The sequence below is a fragment of the Thermobia domestica genome, chromosome 1 (genome assembly GCF_964235325.1).
Source record: "Thermobia domestica chromosome 1, izTheDome1.hap1.1, whole genome shotgun sequence".
NCBI classification, from domain to species: Eukaryota; Metazoa; Arthropoda; class Insecta; order Zygentoma; family Lepismatidae; genus Thermobia; species Thermobia domestica.
Window position 1 is genome coordinate 236,891,848 of NC_137454.1, and position 17,888 is coordinate 236,909,735.

Below are 17,888 nucleotides of genomic sequence, written 5' to 3' on the forward strand. Positions count from 1 at the left end.
TATCCAAGAGTCAGAAGCGTCAAATCATCAAGTTAATGTGTTATTTCCCAGTGCATGTTACATTGCCAACTAATCGCTTACCTATAACAGTCTTTTCCATTCTTCTAGCAGGCCGTGTGCATCCTTCGCTTCTGCAGACAGTACAACTACAATTTCGAGGCCGCTCCTTTTCCTCACTTTGTACTGAAATATAGGAGTTTACTGCAATTAGTCTTATCAGTAAAATATTAACAACATATAGTAACTTTAAAAGATGCAGATCAAAATATAATACATTAAGCCAGAAGATGGTAATGCTCGTGCTCTTTTTAGACTGAATACATGACTAAAAGTCATGTATTTTATGAGAGCTGAAACAGAACAATTTACTGGGCTTAGGAATTTGCCAACACCCTTATGAAAAAATGCTCCTCAGGTATTTAAATATATACCTATTTGAAGCCAGAATAACAACATGAAATGGTTCGACAGACCCAAGTTTGATTCCCGGCGGGAACTCATATATTTTAGATCCTACATTGAGCTGTAGATTAATGTCTCATATAGCAGAGCTGGTGGCCTTAAACACAAGACCTAAACAGCCACTTTTACATCCCTTTGCTTACTGATGATATTTCAATAAGGAAGAAGTGTATTCATTGCACATTTGATTACCATATATGAAGATATTCTATATATAATATCTGGTATATAATTTTGTAAACTACTGTGAATATTCAAGTTTTGTTCACCATAATTGTACAAGGCAAATCGCATTGGTAGACTACCTATTCTTTGGGATCTTTATTTGGTCTTTAGAAATGTGTATTGAGAATAACACAGGAGTAATGAGTTCTTACGGTCCAACTCCCTTGAAGACAAGATAGTGTGGTGTAGATTTGCCTATACTAAGGGTAAAATTTGCATAATAGTTTGTAGTTTGTGTAAATCCCATAATCTCCACCCAGGCACGTAGCCAGGATTTCGTAATAGGGGGGGTCCGAGACATGAAATACTGTGGTTATCACACCAGAGTTCGATTATTCTAAACTATTTTACTGGTAACATATATTGGTTCATTTAGTCAGGATTTCGTGATGGGGGGGGGGGAGTTTGATATGAAATATTGTGGTTATCACACCAGGGGCTTGATCAATTTAAACTATTTTACTAGCAACATATATTGATTTGTTAAGACTTTAAAATTAGGTCATATTAGCAAGGGTGCAGATTTCTCTGTAAATTTCGGGGGGTCCATTCAGATTCAGAAGGCATATATGAGGATTTTAAGACAAATTGCATTCAAATATGCCAATATTGTGTATATTTATAAATACAACAAGGGGGCCCACATGACCCTTGGGGGGCCGGCCCCCCAGGATCGGCGCCCATGCATGTTAGTAAGTATTTAGTAACAAACTATGAAGAAATCGCGAATAAAAGAATATTTATAAAAATATGTTTTTAAAAAATTACAATATCTACGTTCCTTCTTCTGTTCATCCAAATATGACAATTTTCCTTTCATTATGACCTCAACTATTAAAAAAAAAAGTACGTATCCAATAATGTCTTGTAAAGTATTTTATATCTGCGTTCCTTTCTCTGTTGAATCAAATGTTAACAGGACTTGCTTTCCACATAACTTTTTGTTTTTATTATTCCGTCAATTACTGTCTGTTCCAAATGACAAGTTAAAGGAGCAGTAGAAAACCGTTTCTGAAATAACATGTTTGATAGTACAGGGAAGCGATGATAAAAATTTACTTTTATTTTAGCTTTATTTTTATCTTTATTTTTAACGCTGATTCTTCCTATTGTTTCTTTTTGTTTCGTCCTTCCTTAATTTTTTTATTTCTGGTCTCGAAGGGGGGGGGGGTCCGGACCCCCCTGACCCACCCCTCGGCTACGTGCCTGCTCCACCGAATCCTACCGGTCTTGATTCAGAGTTTGCATTAACATTAGTTTCCAACCTCCATAACTTCGGCGTTGTATAAGGACTCAAAAAGTTCAAACAAGCGCTATTCTATGTTTCGTATTGTAAAGTAGTTTAACACATAAGTAAGGTCATTGCGTCGAATATGCACCCCGGAGGAAAATGTACACCTCGTAAGAAAACGGACAGCATGTCGCAGAAGCTGCTGTGTTAATTTTTTGATCTTCTCTGACAGAATGAGTTTCATGCCGCTGCTATGTGTTGGTGCACAAAAAGAACAATTTCGCTCACAACTACAGCTATGTTGTTGACAATTTATTTAATGAATATGTATGTGTGGCATCAAAAAAGTGCCAGATCTAACATTAAGTGTTTCTGTATTGTGCTAGGAGAAAAACAAAGCAAAGAGGATTGCGACTCCGGTAGCTACCGTGAAAGCAACTCATGGCTTACACAGGGAGTTGGTAATTTTCGGAGTAGAATGCTAGTCTTGCTGGAGGGCGACATATAATTGTGTGTACTGGGTTTGGGGAAATATGCGCCCTGCTACTTTGGGGGAAAATGCGCACCCTGCAGAACAATGAGTATAATTCCCTATGAAATTGCAAAACGACTACATTTGTAAGCAAATTGATAGATTGAATTAAACTTTAAAAATCCACTATCTTTTTAAGGTAGGTTTCAAAAGAAATTCTACCTTATACAGTCATTACCATGTTAAGACTTCCGAAAAATTTCTACGTAACTTTTCTTTTCATGGTACCTAGATCTCCCTAGACATCAAAATGGGTTGCATAACGTGAGTAGCACTCAAATCTATAATATAATTTTTCAGTATACAAATGCCGGAATATATCTCAGCCTGTAGGATTGACCGAAAGAGATTTGTTTACTTTCTTGCGCGTATAGCCGCGGGGATAAATCTTCAACTGTTGGTAAGGCACTCAGCGCTTTTCGTGTGACCCGTACTTTTCCGTTAAATGCAGATGCTATTCCTGCAAATGCTTACAGTCGATCTGCGGATTTACGATCTACAACAGAAGAAGTCAATCGCCAACGCCATCAGGAGAGCCAGCTTGTGCCAGTTTCCTTCGTCTGTGCTCAGTGCCAGAATTAAGATAGTGTTTTGTTTGTAACTGTTCAATTCATTTTATACCAACACAAGAGTTTGTAGACAGTTCAGATGCTCCACTCTTATGTTAGAAGCTATAATGCTTGACAGAAGGATTTTGAATACGTTTTTGATTTATTAATACAGGGAAAGTACTTGAGTGGTAACAAAAGATCGTCTTTGTGTTACAAAGAGAAAAAAATAAATTTACGTTTCTTTTCATGAAAGTTTTCCCATAATTTTTTGATAATGTGGTTCTGTATTAGGGTGTCAGATATTAGATGCATTGCTTGTCAGTAGTTTTACATTTTGGTTTGAAAACGTGATTACACACGGTGCACATACCCCAGCATCGGGAAATATGCGTCCTTACCATTCTTTGGCATATTTTGGTGTATGATGCCTTTCTGTAAACATTTTTCTTCATGCTTGCTAGTGGAATTATTTATGGAAATATTAAACTTTCCAACTGCGAGCTGATTTTCGGATTCCTTTATTCCATCTGTTCTTAAAAGCTCATTTTGTCCTTAGGGGGCGCATATTCGACGCAATGACCTTAAATTGTATTCATGGCGATAAATTCTTATACGTTTTTACTTACTTGAATGCCCAATGTCTTGATTTTTCAGACATTTTATGACACTCTGAAGCCCTTCTTTAATTGGTACATGAGTAATTGAACCCATTAGAGAAGTCACTGATTGGCTCAGACATTCACCTTGAGTTGTGGTATAATATAATGAACCTAAACGAAGAAAAGTAAAGGCGATTAGTTTTTCTCATCTTGAATATTTTCTGACGAAACGGGAAAATTAAAAAAAAAGAATATGTATATTGTATTAAATACTACTTTGAATCAGTAATTAATTATATAGTTTTAAAAATAATTGAAAAACAAAATTATAACTATATGTAACAAAATATAAAATCAGTACCTTAAACTATACTTTCAGCATATCTCGTAGTATTTACGCCTGTATAACTGTCCAGACTACTGTATGTAGTTTTTCAGTTTCAACCGTTGATCTAGTGACTAGCGCGTGCGCCTTCAGTGTACGGAATTCTGTGTTGGACCCAGAGACCATGAACATTTTGAGCGCATTATGGTGGTTTGAATTCCACCTTAACCTGTATTGCACGTCTCGTGTAGACTCGGTTGAGAGGGACGCTAAACTCTAATCCAATCAATATACAGTATAGCTCGATTATCCGCGGAATTGGGTAGCAAGGCCACCGCGGATAACTCGAAAGAAAGACTAAAAATGAGATGCAAACACGAAAAAAAATATTCAGCAGAAAAACTGTTTTATGGTACAAAAAACAAATAAAACTTAAAATATGTACAGTCAGCAAAACCTTTACTCTACGTTGGAAATTTTGATTTTTACAATGCAAGTTATTTTTACATTTTAGAACATACAATGCTTACTTGCATGCGGAGAGTCAGTCCGCGACTATTTATGAAAAAGAATTCAGCGCGACTGCAGCAGTTTTTTTTTTCTTGTTTGGCACTCACGGATAATTTGAGCTTTACTGTATATTGTTTTATATGTTGCTAAAGTAACATCTTCCATTTAACTGCCCTCAACCGCAAATATCTGTAAAACCTTAACGGCTACATCATCTTATGTTTTGCTAAAGAAAGAAAAAAGGAACACTATTTACATTTGAATTTCTTCACTTTTAGTACAGTCAGAAACAATAGTAGGTATAGGTTAGAGGTATCATTTCTTATACTTCCAACCTATACTTAATATTGTTTCTCACTGTACAATCTACGCTTCTTGTTTGCAAAATGAAAACGTATAAAGATATATCTTATTTCAATACATTCTAATTTGCTTATATAGACAGATCTGTAGTCAGAAGTTGTGCTATCATATAAATCACCACGCCCTAAAATTTCCTTAATTGTAAGTAATAGTAGTTTACAAGATACGGTATTCTTCTAAACTAAGCTTCATATTGAAAGTATAAGGGCATACGTACAGGCATCTTACTTTTCTCTTTTAACGGTTTTTCTCAAAATATATTCGTCTAATAAGCTAAATTGATTGTTTCATTATTTCACTTTCTGGACTTCTTGAGGGATAACGGAGTAATGACTAAAAGAGTAAATAATGACAGTTAATAACTGCGACTTCCATGATTTCTTTTAATGGTATATTCGTTTAAGAAATATGAATCAAAAGTTAATTCTCGAAAAGATTATTCGATCAAAAAGATATAAATAGCCTTACCTAATTTATTATTTGTTGATGTAATAGGAAATACTTTTGCTGCCACTTGTTCATGGCTCCAAATTCTCCAAAATTCTTTTATAGCAGGCTCAGCTTGAGGACTCTAAAATAAAGTTGAATTACAAGTAAGTATTTGAATTATTATAACTTTTGCTACTAGCTAAGTTACCGAGCTGATCAACAAATATTAGAAAATATTGTTTAAATCTCGAACTATTGGACCTAAACAAGTAAATGCAAAGTTGTAATGACAATGCCATTCAACTATATTAACTACTCTGAATTAAAAAGCAAAGTTTAATAGCATACATTTTCCAAGGTGATATTTAATCATTTAATAATAATAACTACTATTACTATTACTACTAATTACAAGTAATATTGAGGATGATTAGATTGCAATACTTCTAATGAACAAAATCTACACATATACACATACATAAATATCATGGTGCGAAATCATCAAGTCGAAATGTTGAGGGGAGAAGGGCAACCACGAGTAAATAGTTCTCATCATATAGGAATGCTTCGACCTAGAAAGTTCACACAATTGAGTACCAGAATTATTAAACTATGTGGAACTAGTGCTATCACTAAGCACTAGTTCTATTAATTTCATTCCAAATAACATGTTAATTACATATGAATTACTGTAATTAATTTTCAAACTTCTGAACATCTCTCATCATCATTTTGCACTCATGCATATATGATCGTTATTATTGGTGATTTCATTTACAGCCACTATTAAAAAGAAAGTACTTCTTTGTTCTTCCAAGAATCTTTAACGCACAACATAAATAGAGTTTTTGAACTGGGATGTGGTTTCACGCTTTATAAAGATAATTTTCCCTTGCATAGGTAATATTTTCCTTCCTTTTTATCTCTATAAAGAGTTTGGTAAATTAACATATCCCAAAGAAATGTGAATATATATATGAAATATGAATATACTTTACCATAAAATAAACATGTATTTTCCGGAAATCCACTAGCGTACAGGAGGAAGATTGAAGAAGATCCACAAGTGAATGAAAATAGGCAGGATCTGTCGTGGTTAGCCGTGAAGATACTTCTTGCACGTTAAGTTGTAACAGCTCCCTATAGCTAAGAAGCACTGGCTGCAACAATTTTTCCTGGAAGTAAAGACTACGAAATAAATTAAAGTCCACAATGGGATTACGTTGTATTTTAAAGAACTCCTTTGAGTAAACTAACACAATTCATCTAAAATACCAAATGTAGTAATGAATTGCTATTTTGTTATAACATAATTATCTCTTGAGATAAGTCAGCTGTGTTTGGATTTTAAAAGAACCCTACTAACAACATTAATCCAAAGAAATAACATGAACGGTTACCATCTATTCTGCATTTTATAATGTGTACCTAGCCTTCGGTTAACATACATAAATGTCGATTTTACTTTCTCCATTTGTAAACTTGTGGACAAATTCATCACGCGCACGTTATTTCTTTATCGTGAGTTAAACTGTTTAAAACAATATGGGAATCATTTTTGTTTGGCCATTCATGGTAAAACTTTACCTCCCGTCAAACATTTTGTCAAAGTGGACAAGAGCCGTTGTGATTAAAATGAGGGTATAACAGGTGCATTGAAATGCTCTGAGCCGCATCAACTTATTATAAAATACATTTGCAGTAATTATTAATATCACCTATGCCACAGCTCAACTTGAGAATGCGAACTAACTTGAACTAGGTCGTCATTAAAGCTAGTTTCCATCCAGTCCAATTCCAGGTAGCATGAAAGTAGTAGGTCTGGGAAGGTCACATCTATAGGACCTGGTATAAAAGCTAGCGGGTTGTAATGGTATGTTTACCTTAGTGTTATAGCTTTGCTTCTACCTATATACAATGGCATCTGTATTTCTAGTGATGCTTGTTAGGAAATATTAATATTTTAAAATCAATTTTCACTTTCATGGGATGCCTGTTTCTACTATGTGCATATTTATGATCCCATTAGAAGTTTCATGATTACTATTATGGCTCACAGAAAGTGAACTTGCACCAATTAAATATGTTCAAATAAATCACAAACGCAGTATATTGTATTAGAGGAAAATATGGATGGAGTTATATAAAACATACAGATGACTAACATTATGTCACAACTGAATATATTTAAGTATGGTTCATAATGGCAGTTCTTCTTTACATAGTAACTCTGTAATATTCTTTACTTCCTACTTTATGTTCTTGGGCTGTTAATCGATTTAACAGGGAGGAGGTTCTCAATTCAACCCTTTAACATAGGTAACCGATTTTGATAACAACTTTAATACTTCCAAACTATGCTATGCGTAAGTGTCGGAAGTCTTATAGAATGGTTTGTCTATCCCTCTGTCGACAGGTATCAGAGCGAAAATGGTAAGAGATATCACAAAACGGTTTTTACAATCAATTCAGCGTTCCAAGAATAAGATAGGTCATCTCCTTCATTAACTCTCTATTCAAAATGGTTTAAATTAGTAATTTCCGGTTTCAATATTTATCACCATAGGACAAAAATGTATTAGATAGTGACTAGAGGTTTTCTGCATACGATTTCGGGAGTCAAGAAAACATACCCTCACAACCCGCAACATTCTCCCATAACCGAAAATAGTTGAAATTTACTACTACTTCTTCCAGTTTCAATACTGATTCCATAGAGTAAGTATGTTAAGAGATATCGAGATGCGATTTCTTGAAATTGATTCAGCTTTCTAAAGTACACGTGATCATACATACAATTGATAGGTAGATAGATAATTCTAGATTAATACGTTACGCCTTCTCCTTTAACTCTCTTTCCAAATCGGAAGTGGTACAACTTAACCATTTCCGTATTCAACATTTATCGACACAGAATAAAAATGGTAATATATAGCGACAAGCAGTTTTCTGCAATCGATTCAGGGTGTCAGAGAACATACCATTACAATTCGCAACGTTTTACGAAAACAGGAAATGGTTGGAATTTACTAGTAGTTCCGGTTTAAATTCTGATCTCCATAAAATTGGATATAAGGGGTTGTATGTTTTTCATATTAATTGTAATATCATTGTGTTAAATTTAGCAGATTAATGTAAACTTAGCAGATCATTTTAACTCTATCGTAGAGTGGTTCAAATTAAAGAGAAGGATTTAGAGTCAGAGTGTATAAAATATATTAGACAAAATACACCCAAATTTGGGTACGATAAATATTGAATCTACAGGCTAATCATGTTGTGGTTTGTACTTAGCAAATATATGAAGGGTTCAGAGCACAAGATAATCAAGTTCAATTACCAAAATCGTGAGAAAAAGCGGCATACAATTTGAATGGTACGCTTAAGTACATGGAAAGATTAATACCGTTTTCTACATTATACCAGTTATTTACAATATCCGCATTATTTAAGCCCTGAAAGGAGCTTCAGATAGAAATATTAAAGGATGAAATATAACCAAAATGACAAAAAAAGGGACTTGATTCCCTTGTGCACTGAAGTGGTCATACGTTGTATGTTTGGCGTCCAGTAAAAATTAAGTTCATCTTATGTATTTGAAACACACAGATCATTTCTTGGTTAGGAAGTACATTGAAGGTTGTTCGATTGAATTGGCTTTGATTTTATCTTCCTTTTCAGCAGCGAGGCTATATGAGACGTGGACCACTTATTATCGTGGAATCCGAACGACATGAGCTCCCACGGGGAATTGAGAAAATTGTTCGAATTCAGAGGAGTTACTCCATGAAAATTCTTGCACCAGAAATAGACAGACTCATGCTAATTCATGGAAGATGCAATCAAAGAAATTTTAAACAAAAAGAAAATATTTAATATTTTACACATCTTATTCTACATTTTATTGTCATCGGGTAGTTGATTCCAGGCAGCGTTGCAAAAGCTTTGGTTGAAATGTGTTAATTACGTACCTTAATTACAAGAGCAAGTTCCTGTGGACGTCTTCCTGGATATATCTTGTTAAGTGTTTCCGATTGCAGTTCCATTACAGCTTGACAACACGAGTCCACTATTTGCTCTAGAAGTTTCCCATTCAAGTCAGTCACTATCAACTGAAATAAATCGATAATAATAATAATAATAATAATAATAATAATAATAATAATAATAATAATAATAATAATAATAATAATAATAATAACATCTATGAGTTCTGCCCCACTTTAATGTTTAGTCCATTTATCTAACATAGTGAGACACAATTACATTGCATGTAAAACCATGTCTCTAAGTTTTATTATGAAAAGATGTATAATATAGTTACGCATATAATGTTTCTAATAATAAATACAACACTAATGGAAAAAACAAAATAATACTTGGAAATTCTCTCTTTCTCATTATTATTAAGTTGTGTTGAATATGAAGGATTCAAATGTTTCCTAGAAGGCCTTATTTACATGTCAAACTTATTTCATGACAAGAACATAACGAAATTCTACACAACACAATTTCTTATAGTTACTTTTGACATGTCAACACTGATAGCGCCTTTCTCTATAACAATTTCCGCGACAGACAGTAATTTCCAATATTTCTAAATTCAAATGTTTCTTAAGTACATCGGCAACAACCACAATGACACAGAAACTACGAATACAAAATTCTTCCTTTTCAAACCACAAATTTATCATCACACTCAGAGACTAAATAAACCAAAAGTTAGTAATCCACTCAAGACCTAACGTTGATGTGATTATATTGTTATAAAGGGTCTTTACTAGTCACATGTGACTAAACATCCATCACTGCTACCGCATAATAATTTCTGGTAACTGAAGGGAGTGTTCCATCCCATTTTATGGAATCAGCTGCGTCGAAGATGCATCGAACTAAAACATAGAAAGAGTGATAAAGTGATTCATTGTATTTGGTCGTGGCTAAAGTAAGTAAAATCGCCCAATTTATTAGTGTGTCAGAGAAGTCTGTCGAACTTTTCCATAAGGGATGATTCTATGTCTAAAAGAATTAGAACTGTAGTCACAAAAGAAACCTAACTTGGAGCGACTACCTATGAGTTTCACGCCTCGTGAAGGGAAATCAGTTTTGTTGCCCAGAAGAAAATACAGGTCCATCACAGTCAACTTTGGAAAGTCCGTTGTGAAGAAATTTTATGCACTGGGTATTTCGAGTCGAATTTCAAGAAAGAAAGCACTTCTCACTAGTATTACTCACAAATGCATTTTTGCAATACGAGACGAGAAATTTCCCGAGTCTTGTGGGCTACACCAAAATCATACATCTCTAGTTTTAGTGTTACATAATAAATAATATAGAAGTATGCGTGGCTGTATGAACATAATGATGATCATTTATCGATGCTTAAATATACATAAGTCATTACATGATATTCTAGAGTAATAAATATGGTGATCCTCTCGTGACGCAGAAGATTCTGGTAACTTCTAGATGAAATTAAACAAATAATGAGGACATAATTTTTCTTCATAAATTAACTAAACGAGACGAGAACGCTTTCAGAGTAAGATGAGAATAGAGACGAAACAAGAAAAAAATCTTCGTAAATCGGTTGAGACAAGAATACCTTACTTCCCATTAAGGCAACATAATTCTCATTACGAGTTGCACGTATTAAATAAGTTCAAGGATACATGAACTGGTCTGTAGAGAACTGGGCACGTGTAGTGAGGTCCGAAAATCACGTTTTTGTCTGTATTACGTTGAAGCAAGGCTTAAGTGTGCCGAAAGCCACCCCCCATAAAAAACTTTTACCCGGTGTGTGGGGTATGTGATCCACGCTAAAGGAGAATCTATGATGGTGTGGGAGTACGTCTTGTTCCATGAGTCAGGTACACGCATGCATACAGGTGAATGCGAACATACTTCAGCATGTTTATTTTGGATATTCTAATTGGGTGAACACCTAATCTCTATCCTTCTAATGAATATACAATTGATATTCCCATCTTCCAAGATAACAACTGCCGTATTCAGAGGTTATCAATCATTTGCACTTAGTTTAAGAGCTTGGGCACTTAGTAGAATCTTTTCTGGCCTGTAAACTTCGCACATTAAAGCAAGTTGAAAATCTGAAGGATTGTTTATAGCAGCGAGTGAAATGCAGAAACACATATTCCCCTACTTTGCTGGAACTACAGAATGGCATATGGATTTAAATCGATATTCCATACCTTTAACATCTCGTGGAGTCAACTCCAAACAGAGTTCCGACGGTCATCAAAGTCAGAGGTGATGCTATATGATATTACATAAGTTCAGTGTTACCAAAGAAACGAGACGATATGAAAAATAAGCATATAAAATTAATGTATGCCGTTCATTCTAGCTTTCGAACTCCTTTGCCTTGAATTGAAACTAAAATCTTACCAATACATTGCTGAAACTAAAACAATACTATTTATTAAAAGGGATTTGCTTTCGTCAGATTTTAGTTTCAATTAAGACAAAATTTGTTATTAGAATACGCGTTGCAAGAAGTCCGTGAGGGGAGTAGGGAGTAGCGCGGTGGCTCAGTGGTAGAGCGTTCATCTCCGGTGCTTGGGGTCCCTGGTTCGATCCCAGCTCGTGCCGTGTGGACTTTGTGGTGGACAAACACCGTGCTCGTGGGTTTTTCCGGCGTTCTCCCATTTCCTCTCACTTTCTTCATTCCACCATTTCATTCATCTCTCATCATCACCGTCATAAACGTGGGACGTAAAACGCTTTTCATTTCGTAACGCGTTCAAATTTAAAGTTTCTCCGTCCGGAAACTGAACTCGGGCTTCCATGCACCAAAGGCACGCACGATAACCACTAGACCAACGGGTAGAGCTTATAACGATAGATACCCGCACGTTATATTGAGTATTAAGTATCGGTAGTTAAAAGAAAGTGGCAAGAAGATTCCAAAATTGTAGTAAGTCTTAGTTAGTAGGTGTACGTATGACAGAAGAAACACATCACCAAGGTTTCTTACAGAATTTTTATTTTCAGTAGGCGTGATTGAGGAAGGGGAAATCAAAATGTGTAGGTATTATATTCAGGTAAGATTTTTTTGCAGATTATGCGCTGCTCAAGAATTACATTTAATATGAATTTAGTTGGTCTTAGTTTAGAGTTGGGGATTGACCAACTTCAAGAGGCCACAGCCCCTCCAAAAATATGCCTGTATGAAACACTGCGAATAAGTAAACTGTTTGTTTAGTAAATGCTTAAATTATAGACTTTTTATTATAAAATTATCAACTGTTTGTTTACTAGTTAAGTCTTATTTATTTTCATTCCCCTCAAAAAAAAAAAAAGCAGAAAAATGTGTACGCGTATATATACAAAACCAACAAAATACAACTAATAAACTGAAATAAAAAATCTACTGAGAATAATAAGTTTATACAAATAATCTGGGTATATCTTAATACCAAAAGGTAAAAGAAAAACTATTACTATGTAATGCGTTCAGTGTAGAAGGGAATGAAGTCTACTTTTGGTCGTTTCGTACAAAATTTTATATCCCTATTTCTCAAAACCTTGCTAATGTAACTTGATTCCCTTCTTCTATGAACATCTCGTTTATCTAAAATTATAGTTATCAAACACTAAGTCCTGAGATACGAATACACTAGGTCCTTTAGAAAAAAATATATGTAATGTACCTCATATTTCGGTTAACGAGCCATAAACAACACTCATCCGTAGCTAGGCAAATCCTGAAAATAATAAATATTAGTGTAATTGTTTCACTCACCGGAAGCTGCCATAGATTTTGTGGAGTCTTTCGCGCAACAAGTATCCTCACTAAATTCTCTAGATGTCTTCTTACGCCTTCAGAAGTTTCCTTTTGATTGACAGTGAGCAAACCTACTAAATGCGACGTTCTACAAATAAATTAAATTTGAAAAGGATCACGTTAGAACTGTTGAAAAAATTATTATTCATATTAAATGCAATTTCCTATTACATGGCTATGTCAAACATATACATTTATCTAATTCAATAAGCATAACTGAAACTATTACGTTAACCCTTTATAACTTGAAAACAAACAAAAAAAAGTAGCTATTAAGTTAAAATTTTGCACAACGATACTAGAGATCTATAGCAAAGTATATGAGTGACAATATTTGAGATTAGCTTTGTCCTGAAAAATAGTGAGATAAACATCTCGATTTGCTTAATATTGCAATGTTCACTATAACATTCTGGTGCAGTTGTTTACGCGGAACAGAACGCTATGGCTACCAAATTTATAATTTAGTAACAGTTATAGTAGGCTTAGTATGATTTTTTTTTATTTTTACATACGAATAGGCATAAGCTCAATAGTGTTTTTGAACGTTTACAGATATCGTTAGAAGAGTGACTGAGACGGCATGTCAATTTAAAACAATAAATTAGAGCAAAGTAGAAGTGCAGAAATGACGGTACCAGTTACAACATGTACCAAAGGGGAACAAAATTCTGTTATTCTTTTCTTTTTCTGGTAGGAGAAGTTCAAGCCCATTTCAATTCATGGAAAAGTAAAAATTTCATGTATACATATCATATAAAGACGTACTAAAGGAAGGCAATGAAGGACGACAGATCATGAAGGTAGTAGAAGAAAGAAAAAACAGCATGTTTGGTCATCTTATTCGGCATTCGGACTGGATTACCGAGTTGATAGTGGGAAAGGGAGAAGGAAAACCAGGAAGAGAAAGACCAAGGATAGAATATCTAGATGCAGTTACGAGGAAGAGCCATTATCAAAGTGTAAAACAGCTCTCTCAAGAGAGAGGAAAGTTTTAAAATTTCCATGTTGCCCACCAACCTATGGTTCAGGAGAGGAAGAAGAAGAGATCGCCGTCGTCAATTACGAGTAAACAAAACAGTTTCAAGACTGCGTCAGTTCTGTTACAGTTTGCTCGTCTAGCGAGCGTGTTATGACTGGTAGTGTTGTTTCTACTGAACACCACTGCTCTTCTCTTGGTGTATTGTACACAAGAAGAAACGAGACGAGAAATAAGTATTTTTCATTTCATCTCGTAAAACTTGAAGAATTCCTGTCTCGTCTCGACAATAGAAAGATTATTTTTTGTCTCGTCTCGATTTCGGAAAAGGTTTTGTCACCTCGTTTTGTAAATTTACACATTTGCCTTGTAAGTAGGTATGGTAGAATTGTGCTCTTAGTAAAAGCAAATTCAGACTCTAAATATAACTGTTGAGTAATAATTCTCATTAATTGAAAAGATACCTATCTCCCAGTATTCTTAATCAATGTTAATATCTAAACGAACATAAAAGTCGCTCACAGTATAGAACTACTAATAACTGATTTTACCAAGACAAATTTTCGGAGTAGATATGGAATTCAAAGATACTGGCTACACTTTTAATCTCTTAGAGATATAAGTAATACAACTGAAACACAATTAATAGTACACAATTAATCAAATATCAGCTTGTCATTAAAATTTAGAACATTTGCTAGTAATTTCTTTAATAAAAATAACTGAATGTCACATATATAGTTTAAGCAGTTTGATAATTAAACACTATTGCACAATAGTTTAACTCTAAACTACTAAATCATTTAATCAATGACACACCATAAGAGTTTAACTTCGGATCTTCATTATTCGGATCAACACTTATAAATGCTCTTTCGTTGTACTCACAATTGCTCATTGAGTCAGGTAATTTACGGTGTACCTCAAACGCAATTTGCGGTAAGCAGGAGATTAGACCCCATCGCTTTTACCAGGGTAGATAGTCTATGACCTTATATGTATCATTGGGCCCAGAGGAGGTATATTGTATCCAACATGTACGTTGTACACTTCGTATCAAAAAAATTGCGACAGCTAACGCCGTGCAGTTAGGCCACCCAATATACACCTTATCCCATAATCGTATCATGTAAAGAGACCCCCTCTCTCTCTTCCTTTCTTCTCTCCTATACTGAAATTAGCTAACAACATGAGCACAATTCTTATTTCAAACTACACATGTATTAGTTTCGATAAAATGAAATAACAAAACCGAGACGAAACAAGATTCATAGGTTGATGTATAGAGAAACTGAAACGCACACAATGAAAAATTGAAACCAATTGATGTCTATTACCCAGAGATTCAGAAATGAGGCAGAGAAAGAGAGAGAGAGAAGAGGAGAGAAGAAGAAAAAGAAAAGAGAGAACAGATAAAACTGTGGAATTCAAACGTAGTAACAAAACAACCTAACATTATAAAGTACCGTTTCCAGAAACCCAACAGTAATAGAGAAATAACGTTCGTTTCTACATATTTTTTCAGAACTATTAGAATATATAGAGGATGCTTTAAACATTCATTATGTCACTTTCATAATGGATAAGATACTCAATTTCAAGTAGAACTGTAGATGTTTGACTGAGGTTGAAATAGTAATAAATCGCATCATTTTACTGTAATTTAACGACGACGAAACAATAGTTTTTTTCTGTGATTCTACTTCAAAATATTATTATTGTAAGTGTGTGTGAAGTACAGATATCCATACCGTAAGTTTGAAACAATAGTCCCGTTAAGATTACAACTAAGTTGTTATACTATACCTGTTCGTTGTGGGTACGAGAGTGACTAGAGTTTCGAAGCCATGTATGACCTCAGGACACCTATCGAAAAACAGTGCTGGCGTCAAGTATTGGAATCGTTCTCCACCGACGCCAGAGTCTATGGATTCGTCGAATTTTCTTACTAGTTCTTCCATGAAGGGAAAGGCAAATGTAATATGTTGTTTACCACTTCGAATAGAAAAACTCTTGATTGCCTGTAAAAATAAGATCAAAAATAGTTTATAAAAACTTTACGCATAAAAGATATAAACTTATGAACATAAGAATCAGCAATACTTTACAACATACATTTCAAATTCTCAGCCCGTGAGTAGCATGCTCCCCTTCTCGAATTTTTCTGTGGCCTTCGGTTTACCCGTAGAAAATATTAGAAATTAATATTCGTATTTTGAAGTATACCTCTTCACTTATGAAATAGAACAAGTTAACAGCGAGATTTAAGTTAAAGGGCCGGATCCAGGATTTTCTGACGGGGGTGCACCAGTAACTACCAAAATAACCAATCACACTGAAACTCTTCAAAGTGACATATGACAATATTCTTTACTCCTGACAACGTTGATGTATAGAACAAAGAGGAGTATTTTAAAGAGGGTCGCAGGTGGCATGCAGGAAAAAAAATCTCTCCTTCTGGCTTTTGTGTTCTTCCCTACTTGAGAAATGTTATATTATTTTGCTTGGTGAATCCTTTTCCTTCAAGCTTCAGAATATCGACTTGAACTATTGCTTTCGCGAAACTCTGCTTTCTTTTAAGCCCCAAATGGAAACATGATGATAGAAATTTCGGAAAGTGTTGCTATTTTGACTGTTAGCTTCTCATTTTAGATAGTGTATATTTACAACGAAGGGGAATGCACCTGCACCGGTGCACCCCCTTTAAATCCGACCCTACTCTGGTCTCTTTCCTGAAAATCGCAAGTGCAAGAAGCATATTTCCAGACATCCGAAAGATAATTGCCGAAAAAAGATGCCAGGATCGGGACAGAACTAATAGGTATCGATCTATTGCCCAAATTTCCTTGTTTTCTTCTAATTTTTCAAAGAACCACAATATTAGGTATCATTTTATGTATTTTTAAAAATACATCATTAGGTATAATTGCATTTCTTCCCTTGTGGCCCATACTTTTGTAGACTGATGACTATTCGTCCGCTTGAGATGCTGAGTTTGACATGCATGCTTTATGGAGACCTTAAAAAGAATTATTAATACTTAATTCTTAGAGAGTTGAGTTGATTTTAGTTTAATGTCCCTTTCAGCAGCGAGGCTATACGAGACGTGGACCTACTGACTAACGTGGAATCCGAATCACATGAGCTCCCGCTTAATTCTTAGAGAGTACAAATTTATAACTATCCTATTCATTTAAAAAAGGATGTTTCAGGTTATTGGTAAACAGTTCGATTGCTAAGTTGCAGCATGCGTGATCGCGGCCAAGAAGTTTTTGTAAGGGTACAAAGGTGTTGTGTGTTTATTTGGAAAGAGGATGGATGTTATGTGTAAGCGGTCATATGGCTCCGAAAAATGGAAATGGAACTTACAAAATCATATTATTAGTTATATAAAGTACAGTCAATGGATTTTAATTCTTTTAACCTCCAAATTATTTAAAACCTAGAAGTAAATCATAATAAATGAAAATAAAGTAATTAGTCATATGGTTCTTATAATTTGGAGGATAAAGTAAAGAAATGGAAATAAATTCCTTTCCGGGAATTTATATGCCAGGGGAAATACCCGGGAATATTCCCATTTTTATTTTCCTTCCCTCCGGGAATATTCCCACTGCCCATCACTAGTTGTACCCAATTCTTTCACAGCAGCATGAGGCGATTGTTAGGTACGCATGTATATAGATATGCCTGAAAATATTGCGAACATAAAGATACAAAACATGTTTTGTAAAAAGACGACGAGATGGGGTGAAATGACTAATGTATTTTGGGATGATGTGAACAGTCCTGTTATAATCATTCCATATATCATTAATCATTAATTATTCTATGTACACAATATGGACCAAAGAACATGCTTACATCCATTTCTT

At 34.7% G+C, this 17,888-nt stretch overlaps 1 protein-coding gene across 1 annotated transcript in view; it reads right to left on the reverse strand.

The window, feature by feature from the left end:
* LOC145667225 (uncharacterized) overlaps window positions 1–17,888 on the reverse strand; it is a 194,621-nt gene that overhangs the window by 11,932 nt on the left and 164,801 nt on the right. The window contains exons 3-9 of the mRNA XM_081734903.1: window positions 15,820–16,034; window positions 12,993–13,122; window positions 9,199–9,339; window positions 6,226–6,402; window positions 5,267–5,369; window positions 3,628–3,771; window positions 82–183 (exon numbers count right to left, since the gene is read on the reverse strand). Coding sequence (XP_081591029.1) covers window positions 82–183; window positions 3,628–3,771; window positions 5,267–5,369; window positions 6,226–6,402; window positions 9,199–9,339; window positions 12,993–13,122; window positions 15,820–16,034 — 1,012 coding nt within the window. The remainder of the gene's footprint in view (window positions 1–81; window positions 184–3,627; window positions 3,772–5,266; window positions 5,370–6,225; window positions 6,403–9,198; window positions 9,340–12,992; window positions 13,123–15,819; window positions 16,035–17,888) is intronic.